The sequence below is a fragment of the Cyanistes caeruleus genome, chromosome 18, assembly GCF_971803275.1.
Source record: "Cyanistes caeruleus chromosome 18, bCyaCae1.hap1.1, whole genome shotgun sequence".
Taxonomy (NCBI): Eukaryota; Metazoa; Chordata; class Aves; order Passeriformes; family Paridae; genus Cyanistes; species Cyanistes caeruleus.
In genome coordinates, this window is record NC_141718.1 from 5,341,225 (window position 1) to 5,358,537 (window position 17,313).

At 39.9% G+C, this 17,313-nt stretch overlaps 1 protein-coding gene across 7 annotated transcripts in view; it reads left to right on the top strand.

Moving 5' to 3' along the window:
• ZNRF3 (zinc and ring finger 3) overlaps positions 1–17,313 on the top strand; it is a 76,530-nt gene that overhangs the window by 46,278 nt on the left and 12,939 nt on the right. For 4 of the 7 annotated variants that reach the window (XM_086855983.1, XM_086855984.1, XM_086855985.1 and 1 more), the window contains 2 exons: positions 265–390; positions 16,319–16,393. In XM_086855983.1, the coding sequence (XP_086712109.1) occupies positions 265–390; positions 16,319–16,393 (201 nt within the window). The remainder of the gene's footprint in view (positions 1–264; positions 391–16,318; positions 16,394–17,313) is intronic. The other 3 variants (XM_086855987.1, XM_086855986.1, XM_086855982.1) reach the window with 1 other exon arrangement.

A 17,313-nucleotide genomic window follows, 5' to 3' on the forward strand; every position in this document is an offset into this window, starting at 1 on the left:
GTAGTTAAGAATTTTATATCTGAGCAAAGGACTTAAAATAAATGCAAGATGACAGTCAGTCTACATAAAATTGCAAAGATTTTATACTTATAGCATGCTTCAGAAATGTACTGAATTCTTCATATATACAGCCTTAAAGTTGTTTTTCTGGTATACCTTAGCTTAAAACAAATACACTTTTATTTATTATTTTATTTATTTATATGTCTGTATGGTTTTGAATTCTAATGATTGGCTAAAAGTTTCTTTCTGATTCTGTTTCAGATGCATCCACTTGGACTGTGTAATAGCAATGATGAAGAAGACCTGTATGAATATGGCTGGGTAGGAGTGGTGAAATTGGAACAGCCAGAGTTGGAGCCCAAGCCATGTCTCACTGTCTTAGGAAAGGTAAGGGGATACTTTGGGGCTGCATGTAAATGTTTCTTGGAAGGATTAGTTCTTTCTGAGAAAAATCAGCAAGAAATAAACTGGGAAAACTCCCCTTACTCCACAAAATGTTTTGACTATTTTTACTCTAGGTACTTCAGGGAAAGATGCTGTCCTAACTCAGTTGATAGAGGTGGTGATGGGCAGCTAAGCATTCCCTTTTTGAGCTCTGTAGGAACCTAACAAAGATGAAAGCAAAAAATGGCTGTTGAGCAGAAGCAGTATTGGAGTAGAAAGGGTGAACTGCAACTGTGATTCTTACTTGGTCAAAGCAGTCAAAATTAAAGCATCTTACTGGTTTTCCTTAGGCACAATTTTCTGAGAATACATTAATTAATTTCCTCTTTTTGGGGAAAGAGAAGCTTTCAAACTTAGAAAGATTTATTCGCTTTCATTGCAGGATAGACACCTCTAATAACAAGTGAATCTTATTGTACTGGTCAAAAAAATAAAAATTTTCATCATCCTGGAATCTTTCAATGGATTGGGGCTTCTGGAATCTTAAATTAAGTGCAAAACTTTTCTCTTTGTTTTATGGGTTGAAGTCACTAAGATGCCTTTACTGCTCCCAGATATGTAAAAAAAGAAAGCAGAAAGGTGACCTTTTTTTTGTTCATGCCTTAGAATTTGTGAATATTTAGGTTATTATATGCTGGCATTTGAAGTCTAGAGGGTTTGAAAGTGTGTGAAAGAGCATAGGCCACAAGTTCTACCAGTAACTGAGTAGTTGAAGACTGCTGCATAACAGGGGCTCATTCTAAAACCCAGCTGCCTAAATTGGGTAGGATTGTGTTGGTGACTTCAGGTTAGCAGTGTATCAAGCAGAAAATAAAATTGCAGGTTGACTTTTTTTTTTTTTTTTTAAAAACTTGGCTCTGTAAATTTATAAACAAAACTTCTAAAAATTTCACCTTTCCAAGGAAATGGAAGGCCATCTGTTTGTCTAAAAGTTGCTGCAGGTTTAGCTTGTGGTACATGGTGAAAAACATTTCTTTAAGAAGTGACTTCCCTTTCTGTTGAATTTCAGCATAATACAGCTTTTTTTTTTAACTTGGAAAAATGTTTTTGTTTCACAGAAATTCTAGCTGTTGCTCCTTTGTTCTTAGAAAGATAAAATCTGAGGACGAGGTCTTGTAAGGATGGGAATTAGAAAAGATTCAGTCCTGAAAGATGCATAATGATCCATAAGTAAACTCCAGGAGTAAGTTTAACCTTGAGGCAAGCCATTTCAGGAAGGAGTCTGTTCAGTCCCATCTGTCAGGCTCTTGAAAATTGTGTGAGGAAATAGATAATGGATAAAGAAAGTTGAACCATGGGTACCCTGCACAAAAAAAGTTAAAAATATGTACCTAGCCCACTGCTATGTGCCCAAATCCCACCATGTCCTCTATACTCCCCATGTCCCCAAAGCCACCCAAATCTCCAGAATAAGTGCAGCTCAGTATCTGCTGATGTTAGCTTCCTAAAGCTTGGCCTACTGAACAGCAGACTCTGGCTTTGCTTCAGGAGCTCTGTAAGCATCTACTTTGATGCATGATGGTGGTGATGTGACATAGTGTGTGGTCAGAGAATTTGGGCATAGAACTCCAAGTATGTCAGTTTATATGTAGCATACAGGTAAAAAAAGCCTGGCCAAGGCTCTAGTCAATAGCACACTGCATTTCATTGTTCTGAATTTTCTGTATTTATTCTTCTCTTCCTGAAATATTTATTCCCTATTTCATGCTCTCTGTTGTAGTTCCTCCTCTTCATCTTTTGCTAGCAAACCTTCTTCTCAGTTCTCACTCTGCTCATGTCCTGATTTAGAAGGACTTCTCATAATTCTTGGAATATTGTTGAGTGCAGATAACAGCAGGAGCATCAGCCCTGAGCTTCTTTCAGGTCTCTATCAGTTAAGCCAGCCTGGTTATCTTACCAGTGAGAATATTGTCTGGGTCTCTGAAAAGTTTAGTTTCCATGCAATTTGTTACGCACATTGCTATGTGAGGATTCAGTGTGGCCTGTAATCTATTTTGCTTGGGTAAATATCAAACCTGCTGCATGTGTGTATGTGTCTTCTTCTGGTTATTTTTAGAATTTGGCAACTGACTTGAAAGAAAATGTGAAAGGGAAACGAATGGAGAGAGAGAGGAGAGGAAAGGAGGGAGGAAGAGAGAAGAGGAAAAATAGAAGGAGAAGGAAAAAGACAAGGAAAGGAGTAGGGGAAGGAAAAGAAAGGGAAATGGGGGAGGCCTGGTCTTGAACAGGGAAAGGAAATTTTTTCCATATAGAAAAGGAGGAAGAAATCAAGGAGTGAAAACCTACAGTTTGTTCCTCATTAAGTTTGATTTAACCTGCCCCCAACGTGGGGCATCATAGAGGGAATATTGTTGAAAGTTTGGAATATGGTGAAGTAGAATGTAGACTAGTTAAAAGCTGTAGAGGTAAACTGCATGGCGCATGAATCTGGTAAAAGGTTTTGTATGGTTTTATTCTTATTGTTGGTTTTGATTGTCAAGGTCTTTTTTGATTTAGGGGTGGTGTTTTTGTTTGTTTATATTTTTGTTTGTATTTTTCATTGTTTTTTTTTTTAATTTTGTTTTTAGTAAAACTCTAGCCTGTGTTTTTGGAAGTTCTAGTTGTTTATCCATGGGTAGCTATGAAGAATTTAATGTGTCCATTTTCGTATTGATTTTGTAATTTTCATATTGATTTTGTAATTGCTCATCCTTCTTAGTCATTGCTTGTCCTTCTTTATATGATGTAATGGAAATGAAAGTGTTTAAAATAATGTCTCTGCTGTAAAGAGTTCCCGTGAAAACTGGGCCTTGGTTGAGGCAAGGAGTGTGTGTGGCAGCTGTGTTTTACCATTACCTTTGATCACAGTGCAGCCCTGTTTGAGGCCATGCTGCATGCAGGCAAAGCAAAGGCCTGGGTTTTACTGATCTTATGAGCTCCTGAATAGGGCTAGAAGGGGAATGACAGAGGAAGAAGAAAGCTTTTGGAAATGAAAAGGAAACCCCGTGAACCCGACCAGCATTATTGGCTGGATTTGCCTACCAGGGAGCCGCTCAGTTTCTGCCAGGCTGATTTTGCTTCAGCTTCTCTCCCCCACACCCCCGACCCCACCTCCCCCTCTCTCCTTCTTTCAGACTTTTTTTGTTTTTGAGGCATGGCTGTAGTAACTTGGTTCTCAGGCTGGGAACCCACTGAGCTGTTGCCATGGTCACTGGGAAGCTCTTCGTGCCATGTGCTTCAAAGGGAACCTTTCCCCTCCTGGAATTCCTGCCTTCTCTCTGCACACAGCACAATGAGACTCCTTCACCGCTCCAGCAGTGGCACTGTGCTGGAGGAAGGGAAAAGCAGGGCTGCCTGCAATACTGATTGCCTGCCTGCATCCTGGCAGGGCTGGCAAGTTGAAACTGGGTGTTCTTTGATGTCCCTTCCAGCCCAGACCGCTCTGGGATTCTGGGATCCACTGTACTTTGATGGCACTGAAACTGCTAGTGTCCTGTACTCTGCAATATGCAGACTCCTGTTCTTCCCCCACCCCAGTCATTTTCAAAGCAAAGTCAAGACTGAAATACAATTCAGCAATACCACTGCTTTTTATTTCAGTACAGGATAGTGAGAAAATGCTGAAGATTTGTTTAAAAGTAGCACTTCTTCCCTTTCTGCAGGATTGAAAGTCCACAAGAAAGGATTTTGTTCCTCTTTCTCTTCCAGGGACTGTTCTTCTTCTGTATTAATAGGATACATGTATTTGAGGATGTGCATCTGAGTATAACCTAACAAAGACAGGATGTCCCTGCTACTACAGCTTCCTGTTTTCTTCAGATGAAAGAAATCTGTAGTAAGAGGAAATTCCTAGCAGTTCTTCTAATATCCATTAACTTCTTTTCTAAGAGCTTATTTACAAAAATTCACACAAATACTAACTAGAAGAATCTCTTGTTTTGCTGTGTCATCATTATTATTATACTAGTTAGGCTGGGGTCAAAATCATCATAACTTGAAAATTCACTTCACAGTTGAACTGTGATTCCTAACCTTTTGTCTAACAATTCAGTTTAAGTATAAAAATTCTTACAAGGTAATCAAATGAGAATTTATGGGGCTATGTTGGTAGTTTAGTTCCTGAATAAAGAGAGATCTGTTCTAAGACTTGAGGAACAAGAAGGCCTGTGAGGAGTCCCTTTTAATCTTTTTATTTCAGAGTTGCTAAAACTAATAAAAAAAGGCAAATTAAACAAAAGCAACTTACACTTTTATATTAGTAGCCTATGTTAAGCAAACAGTTATATGTTCAAATTGGTTGCTGACCAATATAGGAGTATAAGTATACTTATTGTTTCTTTATAACATTAATAGCTTTATACACAGTTTGGATAATTTCCTGTAGAAATGGATTCAGTTCAGTTGTAGAAATGCATATTGAATTTAGGCAAACACTCTTCCATGCTAAACTTGTTTAGAAATTAGGACTGTACTATGCCATAGATTAAGATCTAAAATTAATGAGAGACGTGCCTAAAACCTTTGGTCAATGTTTCCAAAACTTTGCTTGTTCAGATACTTTCAACTGGAAGTGACAGTTGCAGTAAGGCATCCTGTGATGAGTCTTGTGCTACATAGAGTAGGAAATACTGTCACTTCAAGAAAACTTCTTGTATCCATTGAAGTAGTTGACATTCCACTTATGGTATCTATTCCAAAATTTGGGGACCTTTTCTACCCTCTGTTTGTTAACCTGTGTTTCTTCTTTGCAAGCAGCATCCAGAAAGCATTTGTAATAATTTTTGAGGCAGTAGTCTCAAAAATTAGTGGCAAAATTTAATCAGTCTGGATGAAAAGTAATAGGGAGAGTGATTTTTAAGCTGGTTGGTTTGTTTGTTTCACTGTGTGGCTACCTGAAGGTTTGTGCTGACAGTGTTGTGTCCAGTGGAGGTAGGAACAAGTAAGAGGAGGTAGGGTCTGCTTTTGTGATAGCAGTGTGTGCATAAATGTATGTCAGACTACAGACTGAGAAAAGTTTTCTGGCAGTATAAACTTAATACTGGTTGTTTTGAACTCCCAGACATTCTGTCTTCAGAAGGAAGTTGTTATGAAGTAGAAAAAAGCTTATTGAATGAGGCTAGACTCCTCTGGCTGTAGGTCAGCTGATACATCTATATTGAAATGTCAAACATGCCAGAACTCTAAACAAAACAAAAACTATTGTTTTTATCAACCCCATTGTTTTGTAATGAAAAATGAAATATGAGTTCTAATGGGAAAAAAATAGCATCCTGGCTAACGTTAAGGAATCAGACCGTCTGAATCAGTCATGTTCTTTAAGTGTCTTCATTAATTTTGCATTAAAATTTTTATTTCCAAGATTTGTTGTCTTAGCACTACCAAAAATTAGGGTTTACTGTGAAAAAACATAGTATATATAATTGTAATCCCTGCCATGTTTGTATTTGTCTTTACTCTATTTGTTCTAAAGAATATATTGGGGAAGAGAAAATGATAATTTTCTCCAAGCACCAAAGAACGTCATAAGTACTGTTATATCATAATGGTAATTTCTTGTTATTCACCGCTTAAGCATCATTTATAATATCAAGGATACCTGAAATGTTAACATCCATTTTAAAGAACCGTAGAACATATTTTAAAATTATATCTGAAGTAATGCTGTTATTTGTGCAAATACTTATGATGTAGTTTATGTTTTGACCTTAATTTTTCTTACTTCTCCAGTGCTAGCAGTGTGATCAGACCTCTGCACCATATAGACACAGTGTTTTCTAGAGTTCTAACAAAACTTTAGCACAGATGAGATCAGAAGAGGGGATAATACATGTTTTTTCTGGAAGAAGATGGTTTTTCATAATGACACACAGAAAAAGACAACAAGAAGAAAAAAAATCACATAGAACAAGATGCTTTTGCCAAAAGCTCAATGTATTTCTGCTTCCCTTCTTGTCTCTTCACTCCCCACAGACCATACTCTAACAGCAAGCCTGTTTTAACAGATGAAGAAAGGGATTTGAATGGGAAAGAAAAAAGGCAGTAAGGCTGCATCTAAGAATGTTAGAACATGTGGCCACTGCATGAAGCAGCAGTAGTGGCATCATTATAATTGAATTCTTGAGTTTACAAGCATCTTTCTCATGTATTCTCTCTTTAAATCCTCTCATTCCATCACTACTTTCCACTTTAATTTCTGCAATCCCTTTGAGGAGAGAAGGGAGAGGTTGAACATGGGAAAGAGCTTTACAAGCAAGCCAGTTGAAATGTGGAGAGAGGAAAGGTTTGTGTATGGGTCGTATGGTGAAAGATGCAGAAGGAAAGAAAAGAACTGGATCAAAGCCAAAGAGGAGAGAGCTCAAAAGAAGGGACAAACAAGGGCTGAATCGGGTTATGCAGTTCAGAAGAAGTAGCTCTTGTCAGGTTTTCATTCATGGGTTGTGGTGAGCTCTTTCCATTGGTAACTAGTGCCAGCAATCTGCTACTGTATTATTTTACTAACTCTCTTTCCATGTTCCCTGCACAGTTACGAAAAGCATCAGCTATTCATGAACAAAAGCCCTCTCTCGTGTTTCTCCCCCTGGGCACTCCTTAGATTTGCCATTGTTGGATTGATTACTTTAAATAAATGTCCACTTTTAGAGTTGAGTCCTTAGCAGTCCCCACCATCATCTTCACTCCTTTCTAACCAACTGTGGAACACAGCTGCTTCTCTCTTAAGCTAAAGAAGCAGCTGTTGTTGCACTACATGTGTTACTGGAGTTCAGCTCAGTCAGATCTCCCAGTGAAATTAATGGAAGTCAAGGGCTGAGTAAAGACTAAGGAACAATTATTTAAGGCATGCTGTATTGACTAATAATAATGATAATATGTAAATGCTTCATGTCTCTTAAGTTTTTGGACCCTCATTATCTGTGGTGCCTTGTAAGCCTTTCAAACATTGAGAGTTGTTTTTGTTTTACATGCAGAATCTACCTATTTCTCTAACAGGAGAAATACCTAGTGACAATCATATTGGAAGAACTGTAGAAATGGAGTTTGAAACAGAAAAGTGAGAGAGCAAGTAAGTGCTGCTGTGTTGGAGTATAGAAATGAACACAAAAGAAGCCTGGCAAACAGAATCAGATAAATGGACCAGAAAATGAAGAAAATAAGGAGCAGATATGGAGGCAGGGAATGGAATTATTTAGGACTTTGCAGATGAGTGACATGCCTAATTTTGGTGCACTTGGAGACAGAAGGCTTTGAAAGAAATTGGAGAACTTCGGAATGTAACCAGAGCTGCATCAGAGGGACTCCAATATTCAGAATAAAAGTTGGGCAGATAGAATCGACAGTGGTAAAAAGCTGGATCCTAAGAAATTGCAGATATAAAGTGGGAATGTTTTGCAATAATTTTCACAAGACTGAAAGGAAGGAAAGAGAAAAAAAATTACACAAATTGTGCTTCATATCCTACTGCTTTGAGATAATTTGCCAGGACATGTTTTTCTGCTCTAAACATTTTATCTTTTTGATGACCAGCTGATATCTAGAGGTGCGGTTTTGGATAACATGATGATTTAACATTTGTACTGAGTTCAAGGAAATGACTCCAAATGAAACAAGTGATCACAGTGTGAACTCAAAATGAGTAGGAAGTGCCTTTTAGTCAGTGTAGGGAGTACTGACCAAGCTACTTGAAATTCTAGCAGGTTAGTTTTGGAACATTAAAGTCAGACATATTTGTGACATGAATTAAGTAATACAGATTAATTATATATCATTAATAGTTGCATTGTTGTGGCCTTAGAACTGTTAAGTAAGGATATGAAACTCTCACAGAAACTATTAAAAATATCACAAGAATGTATGTATTCTAGTGCATTAATGCCTCAATTCTTGGCCCATTGGTGTTTTGTTCAATTAGTAAGCCAAAATATATCACAGACATGAAATTTTTCAAAATGCTCAAATAACTTGGTCCCTTTGGGATAGGAAGAAAGATGGGCCTTAGCCCTGAGGATCCAAATAGTGAGCTTTTAAGTGGGTGTTGGAGGCATTTGCAAAGAGCACAGGATCCATAGACTTCAGGTCCATGAACGGTGTTGAAACTCCCAGAGGGTCGCTTCAGCTGAGTGTAAGGGACTAATGAGCCAGTCTGACTGTTTATGGGCTGTGGTTAACCTCTTGCAAGTTAGGATTTCCTGTCGCCAGCAATGAGCTGTGACCGCCAGCACCACAGTGTTAATGATGAGGTAGGGGCTGATGAATGGCTGGACTCCAGACAGCAGCCTTCACTGGCAAAGAATCAAGTGGCTAGAGGGAGAAAAACATTGAAGTCTACAAGGGAAATAATGCAATCTCCAGAACCTATAATTCCCATGTTTAAAAAAAGAAAGGGATAAAGAAACTGGCGACAAATTCAAAACAAGTGAAGCTTTTATCTCTGCATTCTGAATAGAAGATTGTTCTTCAGCAAAACTGGCTGTAAAAGCCAGGCCAGTTAAAACAATATGCAGGCTGCTTGCCTCCAAGTAACCAGAAATTGTTGGCTCGGAGTAGCCTGTTCTGAGGAGCCAACCTGCTGGGAGACGTTATCCAAGCAACGGCTTGAATGTAATTCCTCCCGCTGTGGAATGGCTCTTTGGCAAATGAAGACCCTAATTAGAGATGGAAGGGTTTCTATTTTGTTTTTCTTTAATCCTTGCCCCGAGGCCTCTGCAATACAGCCATGTCTCTGCTTGCGTGGAGAGAAGTTTCCAGTTTCCCTTTGTAACAAAAATCCTCCACCTTTTTCATTTTTGTTTTCCCCTTCTTTTTATCTTTTTTTTCCTTTTTTTTTTTTTTTTCCCCTTTTTTTTGTACAGAGTCAACAAACTAACAACACGGGCCCACCACAGTCTGGGACCTTGAAACTAAACTAATCCAAAACCAAGGATAGCTGTTTGGAAGAAGGGCTGTATCATCCTGTACTAGGCAGCCATGAACATGGAAAGTTGCTACTTAAACTGGAATACTGGCCCACCATGCAGATTTTTACTACTGAACTTATTACCAAACCTGATTCCAGTAGTAGAGAGGGAGGATCTCACAGAATCAGGAGTATCCTACTGGATTCCAAGTCATGAATCCCACATGACTTTCTGTTCATTCAGAAAGGTTGAAGTCTCTTACTAAGGGCTTACATGCCTTTCCGTAGTCTTGGATGCAGATGCTCATTCCTGCCAAAGAGGACAGAAGCTCCAGGGCAAAGGACTGCAGCACTTTGATATGTATAAAAAAGAAAATACCTTTGCTTCTTCTCAACTCGCCTTGGTCTATATCTGAGATATGGATTTATTGTTTCATTATCTCAGATAATTGTGTTATCTCTAAAATGTCCTTGTTCACAGTAGATACCTACCTATTGATGGTCAGCTTCCTGAGGGTGAGGCTAAGCAAGAGATACAATTGACTGAGGTTAGATTGAATTCTTACTAACAGTTTTTCAGAGTTTTGCCATTTCTCATTCTAAATGCAAGGCAGTTCTTATAATTCCTTGTTTTCCTTTTTGATGTACATAAATGCCAGTTTATAATTGTAAAGTTAGTATTCTATTAAAGCACATGCCTATAGGAGGAACTTCAGTACATTCTTTTTACACAGCTTGGCTACTGTTGGGATGCCTTTTTATAGTGGTCTGCTTTAATAGTTTCTTTACTTTACAACTCCTCCAGTGCTTTCTTATATCTCTGTTTTTTATTCTCTCAGCACCACAACATGCTCGTATGTATGTTTACACAATTATCTTAGATCTAGTTTATTGTTTCTATCCATCTACTTTCAGTACACCCTCAGTGCAAAGGTTAAGATTTATCTGGATTGGCTGCAGTGGTATTTTATAGCATATGATATAGTACATGTTTAGTACACAATTCCTAAAATACCCTCATCTTGTGACTATTATATTTAAAAGACAACTGTATTTAGAAGTTCTGGGAAAAGCTGGGAAAAGGGTTAATCATCAATTGTGAATGCAGCCACCCAGTTCTTGCTGAGTGTGCTAGGTTCTCTGTGAATATGTAATCTAGTTCAAGACCCCAGTCCCCTCCTTTGATCTCTTCCAGTGTTCACCCTTCTCTCTGTGGCTGTGCCTTGTCATAGCAACAAGGCTGCTGGCCTGCAAAATGGTGATAGCAGAGGTCAGGGGGTTGGGAGTGGAGTCCCATGACTCTGAAATGTGCCTTAAGAGATGTGCAGCTGGCAGGTTTTGCTGTGTTCAGAGTTAAATAAATGTCTTTTTCTTACTGTTTTTACTCTGTCTAGACTCAGAACTGATAAGTGTTTCTCCCTAACCCCAGAAAAGAGAGACAGTTCACTTTTCTTCATTTTAACCATCTCAGTACTGTGTGGTATGAATCACACTGGTGTGTATATATATTTTTGATGTGATTATGTGTTGCGTGAGGTGATAGATTTTTAAAGCTACAAGTACATAGCTTTTTAAGGTTTGGGTTGTTTTTTTTTTTACAGAAAGGTACATTGGTTTTAAATTGTGATTATGCTTTTAAATTTCAAAATGCTGCTTCACACGTTCTATACTTCTTAATTGGTAACTAATTCTTGTAATGCTGTGTAATTCAAAATCAAAAGGACATGTGTATAAAACATATCTTTAAGGTGCCAGAGAAGTCGAGTATTCCAGTCAGGAATATTTTCAGAATTATTCAGGGGTTTTATGCAGGTGTGATACATGAGGATTTGGCTGTCTTGTATTCTGCTTTTGTTTTCAGACAGAAATATGAAAGTTCCTTTTTCATTATCTCAGAAAAGGTTTGAAATGGCATTCTGTTTATGCTTGGCTTAACTGAGTTTTTGGAATTACCAGGGAATTGTACATTAACAGGTCTGAAGCATCAGTTGGTTAATTTTTAACTTCTGCTGTTTGCAAAGTAGATGGCTGTCCTTTTCTCCTTCCTCCTCTGCCCTGCAGAATTGGCCTGTGGCCTGGCTTGCTAGCTCCAGTGTTGGTTCAAGGGACAAGGTATTTTTTGTGATTGATTGAGCCTGATAGCAGTGTTGGGGGAGAGAAGAGAGAGGCCTGGATTGTTCAGATGTTGTTGTCTGTGTTCTGTGTGGCTCTGAGAGAAACAGGTCTTTTCATTTTTACAGTTGCAAAGAAAAGTGTATTTGCACAATGGTGTGGGTTTTACGTAAGGTTCTTAATGATGAGCAGGTTTGGATTTTATTGCCTAGCTTCATGTGATGCCATTTCTGCCAGTAAAACAAGACACTGAACCTTTTTGTTGAAAATCTTGTTCCTTGGAGTCACAGAGTTTGCAAGTTGCATGTCACTGAGTGTTGCTTGTATGTTACCAGTACGCTATGTAAGAGGCTGACTTCTCCTATTTCAAAGCACCAGAAAACAGCTGATGATAGAATCAGCTATGGAAAACGTTCCACTTAACACTGCTTGCATAATCCCACTCTTTTGTCAGATGAATGACCACTGACTCTGTGATGTAGAGAGATCTGACACAGACTGTTGGATCTGATGGGCTGGGAATATCCAGAAAATACTCCTCAATTTCAATAGTTGTTAGTTCATAGAGAAACTGAGGAGGGAAAAACCCTCAGAAATTGACAGAGGAAATTCAGGCTGGCTCATTTCTCAGCTAAATAAGGATGTACAAACCAGTTTTATTGACTACTCTGTTCAATAGTGTCTGCAGTGATTTAGAGTAACACACTGTATTTTCTACCCCGAAACCCAAGATACAGTGAAAAAAGGAATGGCAGTAGGAAAAAGCTGTTGTTACAGCTGTTGGAGCTGTGCTGTTACCCTTAGCACTAGCAGCATTTTGCTTTTGGGATCCATAGGACTGTTTTCTGTGTACTATATCCTTACTCTTGTGCTTCCCCTCTTGATCATTTTGAAGGACCAACTATTAATGCTGGGTGGAATAGTTTGCTAAAAGGAGTTTACTGGCATCTCTACTGGTTATTCTTCAAACCATTGCCCATCCTCCTTTTCCCCAGCTTTATGAGTTTATTAACCCTGGGAATAAATCAACCTGCTCATGTAGCACATACCATAATTACAATTAATATTTGTTAACTAGAGTGTACTAGGTTCCAAAAAGATGGTAGCTAGAGTTGGGTGAACAATTGGACAAATCCAGGAAGAGAGATAGGTATTTTTAAATGTAAAAACATTTGCGAGAACATCATTTTATAACACCAGGATATATCTGTGGCTTATACAAGCAGCCAATACTTTTAAAGCATCTTTTTTTCCCTTCAGTCCATCAGTATTATCCAGGATGTTAACTTACAAAAAGTGTATTTTTAAGTAGTAATCTGGCTCTACCAATAGCCATTTCCAGCAAAAGGTACTCTCTTAATAGATGTGTAATGCATTACTATGTTGATGTAAATGGCAGAGCTTGCAGTGCTTAATGAACTTTGATCTCCCCACCTATGGGTTTAGCCTCCATCTTTCTCTCATCTGTAATTTATTCACTTCTGAAATCCATTAGTTTAAAGTGTCATGTCCTCAGGTGCAAATACTACTGAATATTGTCAGGGAATTCTAACTCTGGCAAAGAAGTAATGTAATGAATAAAGGCTAGTGTTGTTGGTATGATTTTTCTCTTAAAGGGGAACCTTGTTAAGCAGCTTTTCTTATGATGGTTTCTCCACTGTTGCATACTAACTGAAATATTAATTGGAATGAAACCATACTAGAAAGCAGAGGAGATGCATACCATGTTCATATGTGCAATCATGCAAAGTCCTTCAAGATGTCAGGAAGGAGCTGAACTTATTGTTTTGACTGTTGTTGTTGTACCTGACTTGAATGAATAAGAGGAACAGAGCACCTGTTTAATAATTATCTGGTCCCTGGGGATGAAAGTTTGCCTCATCGAGGAAGTTGTTACTTCCTTACTGTATTTGCCTGGCCCACAGGGAGGTAGTGCAGAGCTCTTAAAATCTTTCTGGTGTTGAGGTAATAACTTAAAATTCCCCAGGCTTGGAGATGTGGAGAGGTGTTTTTCGTGCACTTCTGTCACGTGCGTTTCCTCTTATCCTACCTAGATTACAAGGCCTAGTAAATTCTGCCAGATTTTAATCTGAAGCGATATTTAATGTACATTTTATTGGTCGTGTCCATTGTTCTGTATTAGCATAAACTGTACTCTGAGCCCAGAGATGGACTTGGAAGTTGTTGTCACTATGAACAAAGTGATCACTTGAATTACGATAAGTGCAATTACCATTTTTTCTGTTTGTTTTCTGTTACTCTTTACAAAAGAGGAAGAATACTGATACATTGTGATAGTCGTTTGTTTTAAGCCACAGAAGGCAATCACAGAAAGAAATAGGCCTGGCGAATGGGAATTGAACTGTGGAAATGTGTGATTGTTTGCCACAAGTATTGCAAATGTAAAAGTCAAGCATGTACTGTATTAGCTTCTTTTCCCCCCTGATCCAGCTTGTGTTTATTTTTGATGTAGTTTTGGTCACTTTGCTTGGAAAAATGATTTGAGGGATTCCAAATGCTGGCTAGCCCAAAAAGAAAAAAAATCACGTGCTTATTATAGACTGGCATTATTTTAAGTGGGACTTAACATTGCTGTGTTATTTTGAGCTGCCCTGATTACTGAGTAGTGGACAGGGTATTTCAAAGACGTTTTAATACCCTGGGGTGGTTTCGGGGACGCGGCAGGAGGGCCGCAGCGGCCGGCAGGTGTTTCAGGCTGCCCGGAGCCCCGGTCACAGGTGCTCTCTCAGCCGCCTGGAGCTGAGGGGAGCAGGGCAAAGCCCAGCGAACAGCAGCGCTCCCGCTCAGGCTCTGCTCGCACTGCTTTACTTCCCTGCAGAGTGCCCGCTTTTAAGGCCGAGCCGGAGGCGGCAGGAGGCGGAGGCAGCCGCGCTCTGATCTCTGGCCAGCGGAACCTGGCCCGTCAGGCGGCCACCGAGCCGCGGAGCCGGAGCCTCGAGCACCGGGCTCAGCTCCCCGTGCGGGCCGTGCCTCCTGGCCTGTGCCCTCGGCACCCGAGCACGGACACGGCTCTTCAGCACCTGCGGCCCCTTGCACAGGGATGGCCAGTGCCTCTGGCAGAGCCCGGCAAGTTTGGCAGGAGCGAACGTCGCGCCTCTCCCTGGGTATCAGGATTTAAACCCCAGCAAGGAATAAAAGAATAAAACGTCCGCTTTTCCCCGTTCTGCCCGCGCCCGCCGGCCCCTTCCTCTCCCCACCAGGGCCGGGGACAGGCGGCGCTTCCGGCGCGGGGGCGCTGCGGCCGCAGGGGGGCGCTGTGCGGGGCCGCTGCTCCCTCAGGGCCGCGGGGGAAGGCGGCCGGGGCCTCGCCCGGCTCGGGCTGCGAGCTGCGCTTGGCCGCAGCGAAACGAGCAGCTGGCAGGATGGCCGGACGGGTCACCCCCATTTACCCTCCGCAGAGCGATTTTTTTACTCGGTCCTTTCCATCTCTTTGCACCTGGTGGTGAAAACTTGCTGCTCGTTCAGCGTATTCACGCAATTAAGGAGTTTTTATCATCGCTGATCTGTAAAATCTATTTAAAAATCTCTTCAGAGATCAAGGGGCCTTGCTTGTTGACTGATCATCCTGAAAAAACAATCTAAATAGCCTGAACAGTTCTGTAAGCAGTGTGTGTCTGTGAGGGGTGCCTTCTAGGGAAACCTGGATGAGCCCTCACCTCAGGGCTGCTGCAAACGAGAATGGGTGGTAGATTCCTTTTAACTCTTCCTCCCCAGCAGTTCTTAGTCATTAACCAGGTGCACCGACTTCAAAGGGGACAAATACCTGGTGGGCTGAGAAAAAGCTTCAATCTGGGAGGTGGTTTCCCTCATGTGTTGTCTGATGGGTTTTGTTGATTTAAAATGCTAGAATAGAGCAAATAACGTGACCTTTATGTATTAAAACCAGCTTCTCTGTGTTGGCCAACATTTTTTCAGGAAAATGCTGAGTAATGTTTCATAATTTATCACTTTTACTGGTTTCTCTTATATCTCAATGTAAGTTCAGGTTCTGGTAATCTCTGTGGAGAGCCTTCTTGTTTAGTACTGTGATGGTGATAGCTGTCATTACTTGGAGAAATAATTTCTTGCATTCTGTCTCCATAAAGGCAATAGGATTTTGAACAGTTATTGGGAATATCTGCGTTGTGGAGCCATTGAGCAACATTTCAACAGTGCATACAGAGACACAGTGGCAGAAACAGGATAAAAACCCTGTGTTATCCTTGGTGGTTAAAATACAGTTTTCTCTGTCCCAGAGGAGTTTAATATCTACAAATACCTTCTCTGTGCAGTTGGTAACTCCACATTTGGATTGTATTTGATGAAAAGCTGTGCAGTTATGTAGCTCTGATCAGCATAAGAAGTGTACGCAACAGTTCTGACCTCTGATGGTCAGAAAAAGCAGTATTATCTGAGGCACGTTTTGAGATGCTGATATCCTAGTTTGTGAGAATGACACTTAAAAAATATAAACAACCTGGTCCACCTTAATTTTTTACACTAGTTATCTTGTCTCCACCCCAAGTCATAGGGAAGATGGTTTTTAATGATACTTCCAAGTGAAATGGAGGGAAAAGAACATACTTTTAAAAAAATTCTTGTATTTAAAGTCTTTAGAGGGTCTAAATGTCATTTGAATTCCTTTAAAAGGTTGTTGAAAGAGGAATTTGAGAAGGAAGGAGCAGAGACACTGTAGAAGCTTTAGAGAAGTTTAACTGTGTTCCATGCTGGTTCAGGAACTCCTGTTTGTAATTGTTCTGTCATTTATTTTAACTACACAGAAACACAAAATGTTAAGTTTTCTATCTGGAGATGAGGAGAGGGAGCAATTTTTGAGTTAAGAAGTTATCTTTTGGGGTGGGACTGAGGATGCTGTCTTTCTTATTGCAGGCAAAACGAGCAGTACAGCGAGGAGCCACAGCGGTCATCTTTGATGTTTCTGAAAACCCAGATGCCATTGATCAGGTATGAAGCAATGTCAGGCAGGAAGCAATGTAGGTGTTGGGAACCTGGTAGAAAGGGAAAACATTGGGGAGTTAGATTTTTCTTCTAGCTTTTGCTAGAATCCAGGTCTGGGATTACGGTTTTGAAAGAGGATGGAGGCAATTTTTTGTGGCCCATTATCTAATCAAGGAAGTTTTCTTTGCCCAGCTCTGTGTACAAAACACAGGATGTTTGGCTCTATCCAGCCTGTGATCAATAGTGTTGTTGAGCAGCTGCTGTTTTTGAGATTGCGAAACGACTTTCAAACCTGATTCTAAACAAGTTTCTTTTTAAAACATAACCATTTCTTTCTCATTTACAGCTGATGATTTCTGCCTATGTATTTTGTGGACAACCAGGGTTTTTTTTCTTTTTCCAAGTCTTGTTATAACTTTCATCTTTTTATTTGAAGTGGGTGAGGTAATAGCCCTATGAAAGGCTTTAACACACTTCAGTCAATTCTGAGTTATTTCAGTGAAGAAACATAAGCACAAAAATAGTCTGCATTTGGTTTAGTTCTGTTTTGTCTTGAAACAACACTGCTGTTTCTGTTACAGCAGAAACAAGTGGAGCTGAAGGTTTTTAAGTGCAGCCTATATTTCTTGGGGGAAATGAGAGATCATCAATGTTTACATTAAAAAAGCTGGCTTTAATTCTGAAGTGAGCATCTGTTGGACAAAGGAATCAGAAGACCCTGTGCAATGGATGCTTTGAGTACTGTGGTCTCCATGTGCATCAAAGTTGCAGCCTTGATCTTGAAAACATTCACAGGGATATTTTTTTCCCCTTTTCTACACAGGAAAAATATCTTCACAAAGATGTGATCTGTTTTTTTCTGTTTTTTAATTCTGTGTTACAGCTTCTGGTTACTTTCAGCCACCCTGCTCTGGACTTGGGAAGCT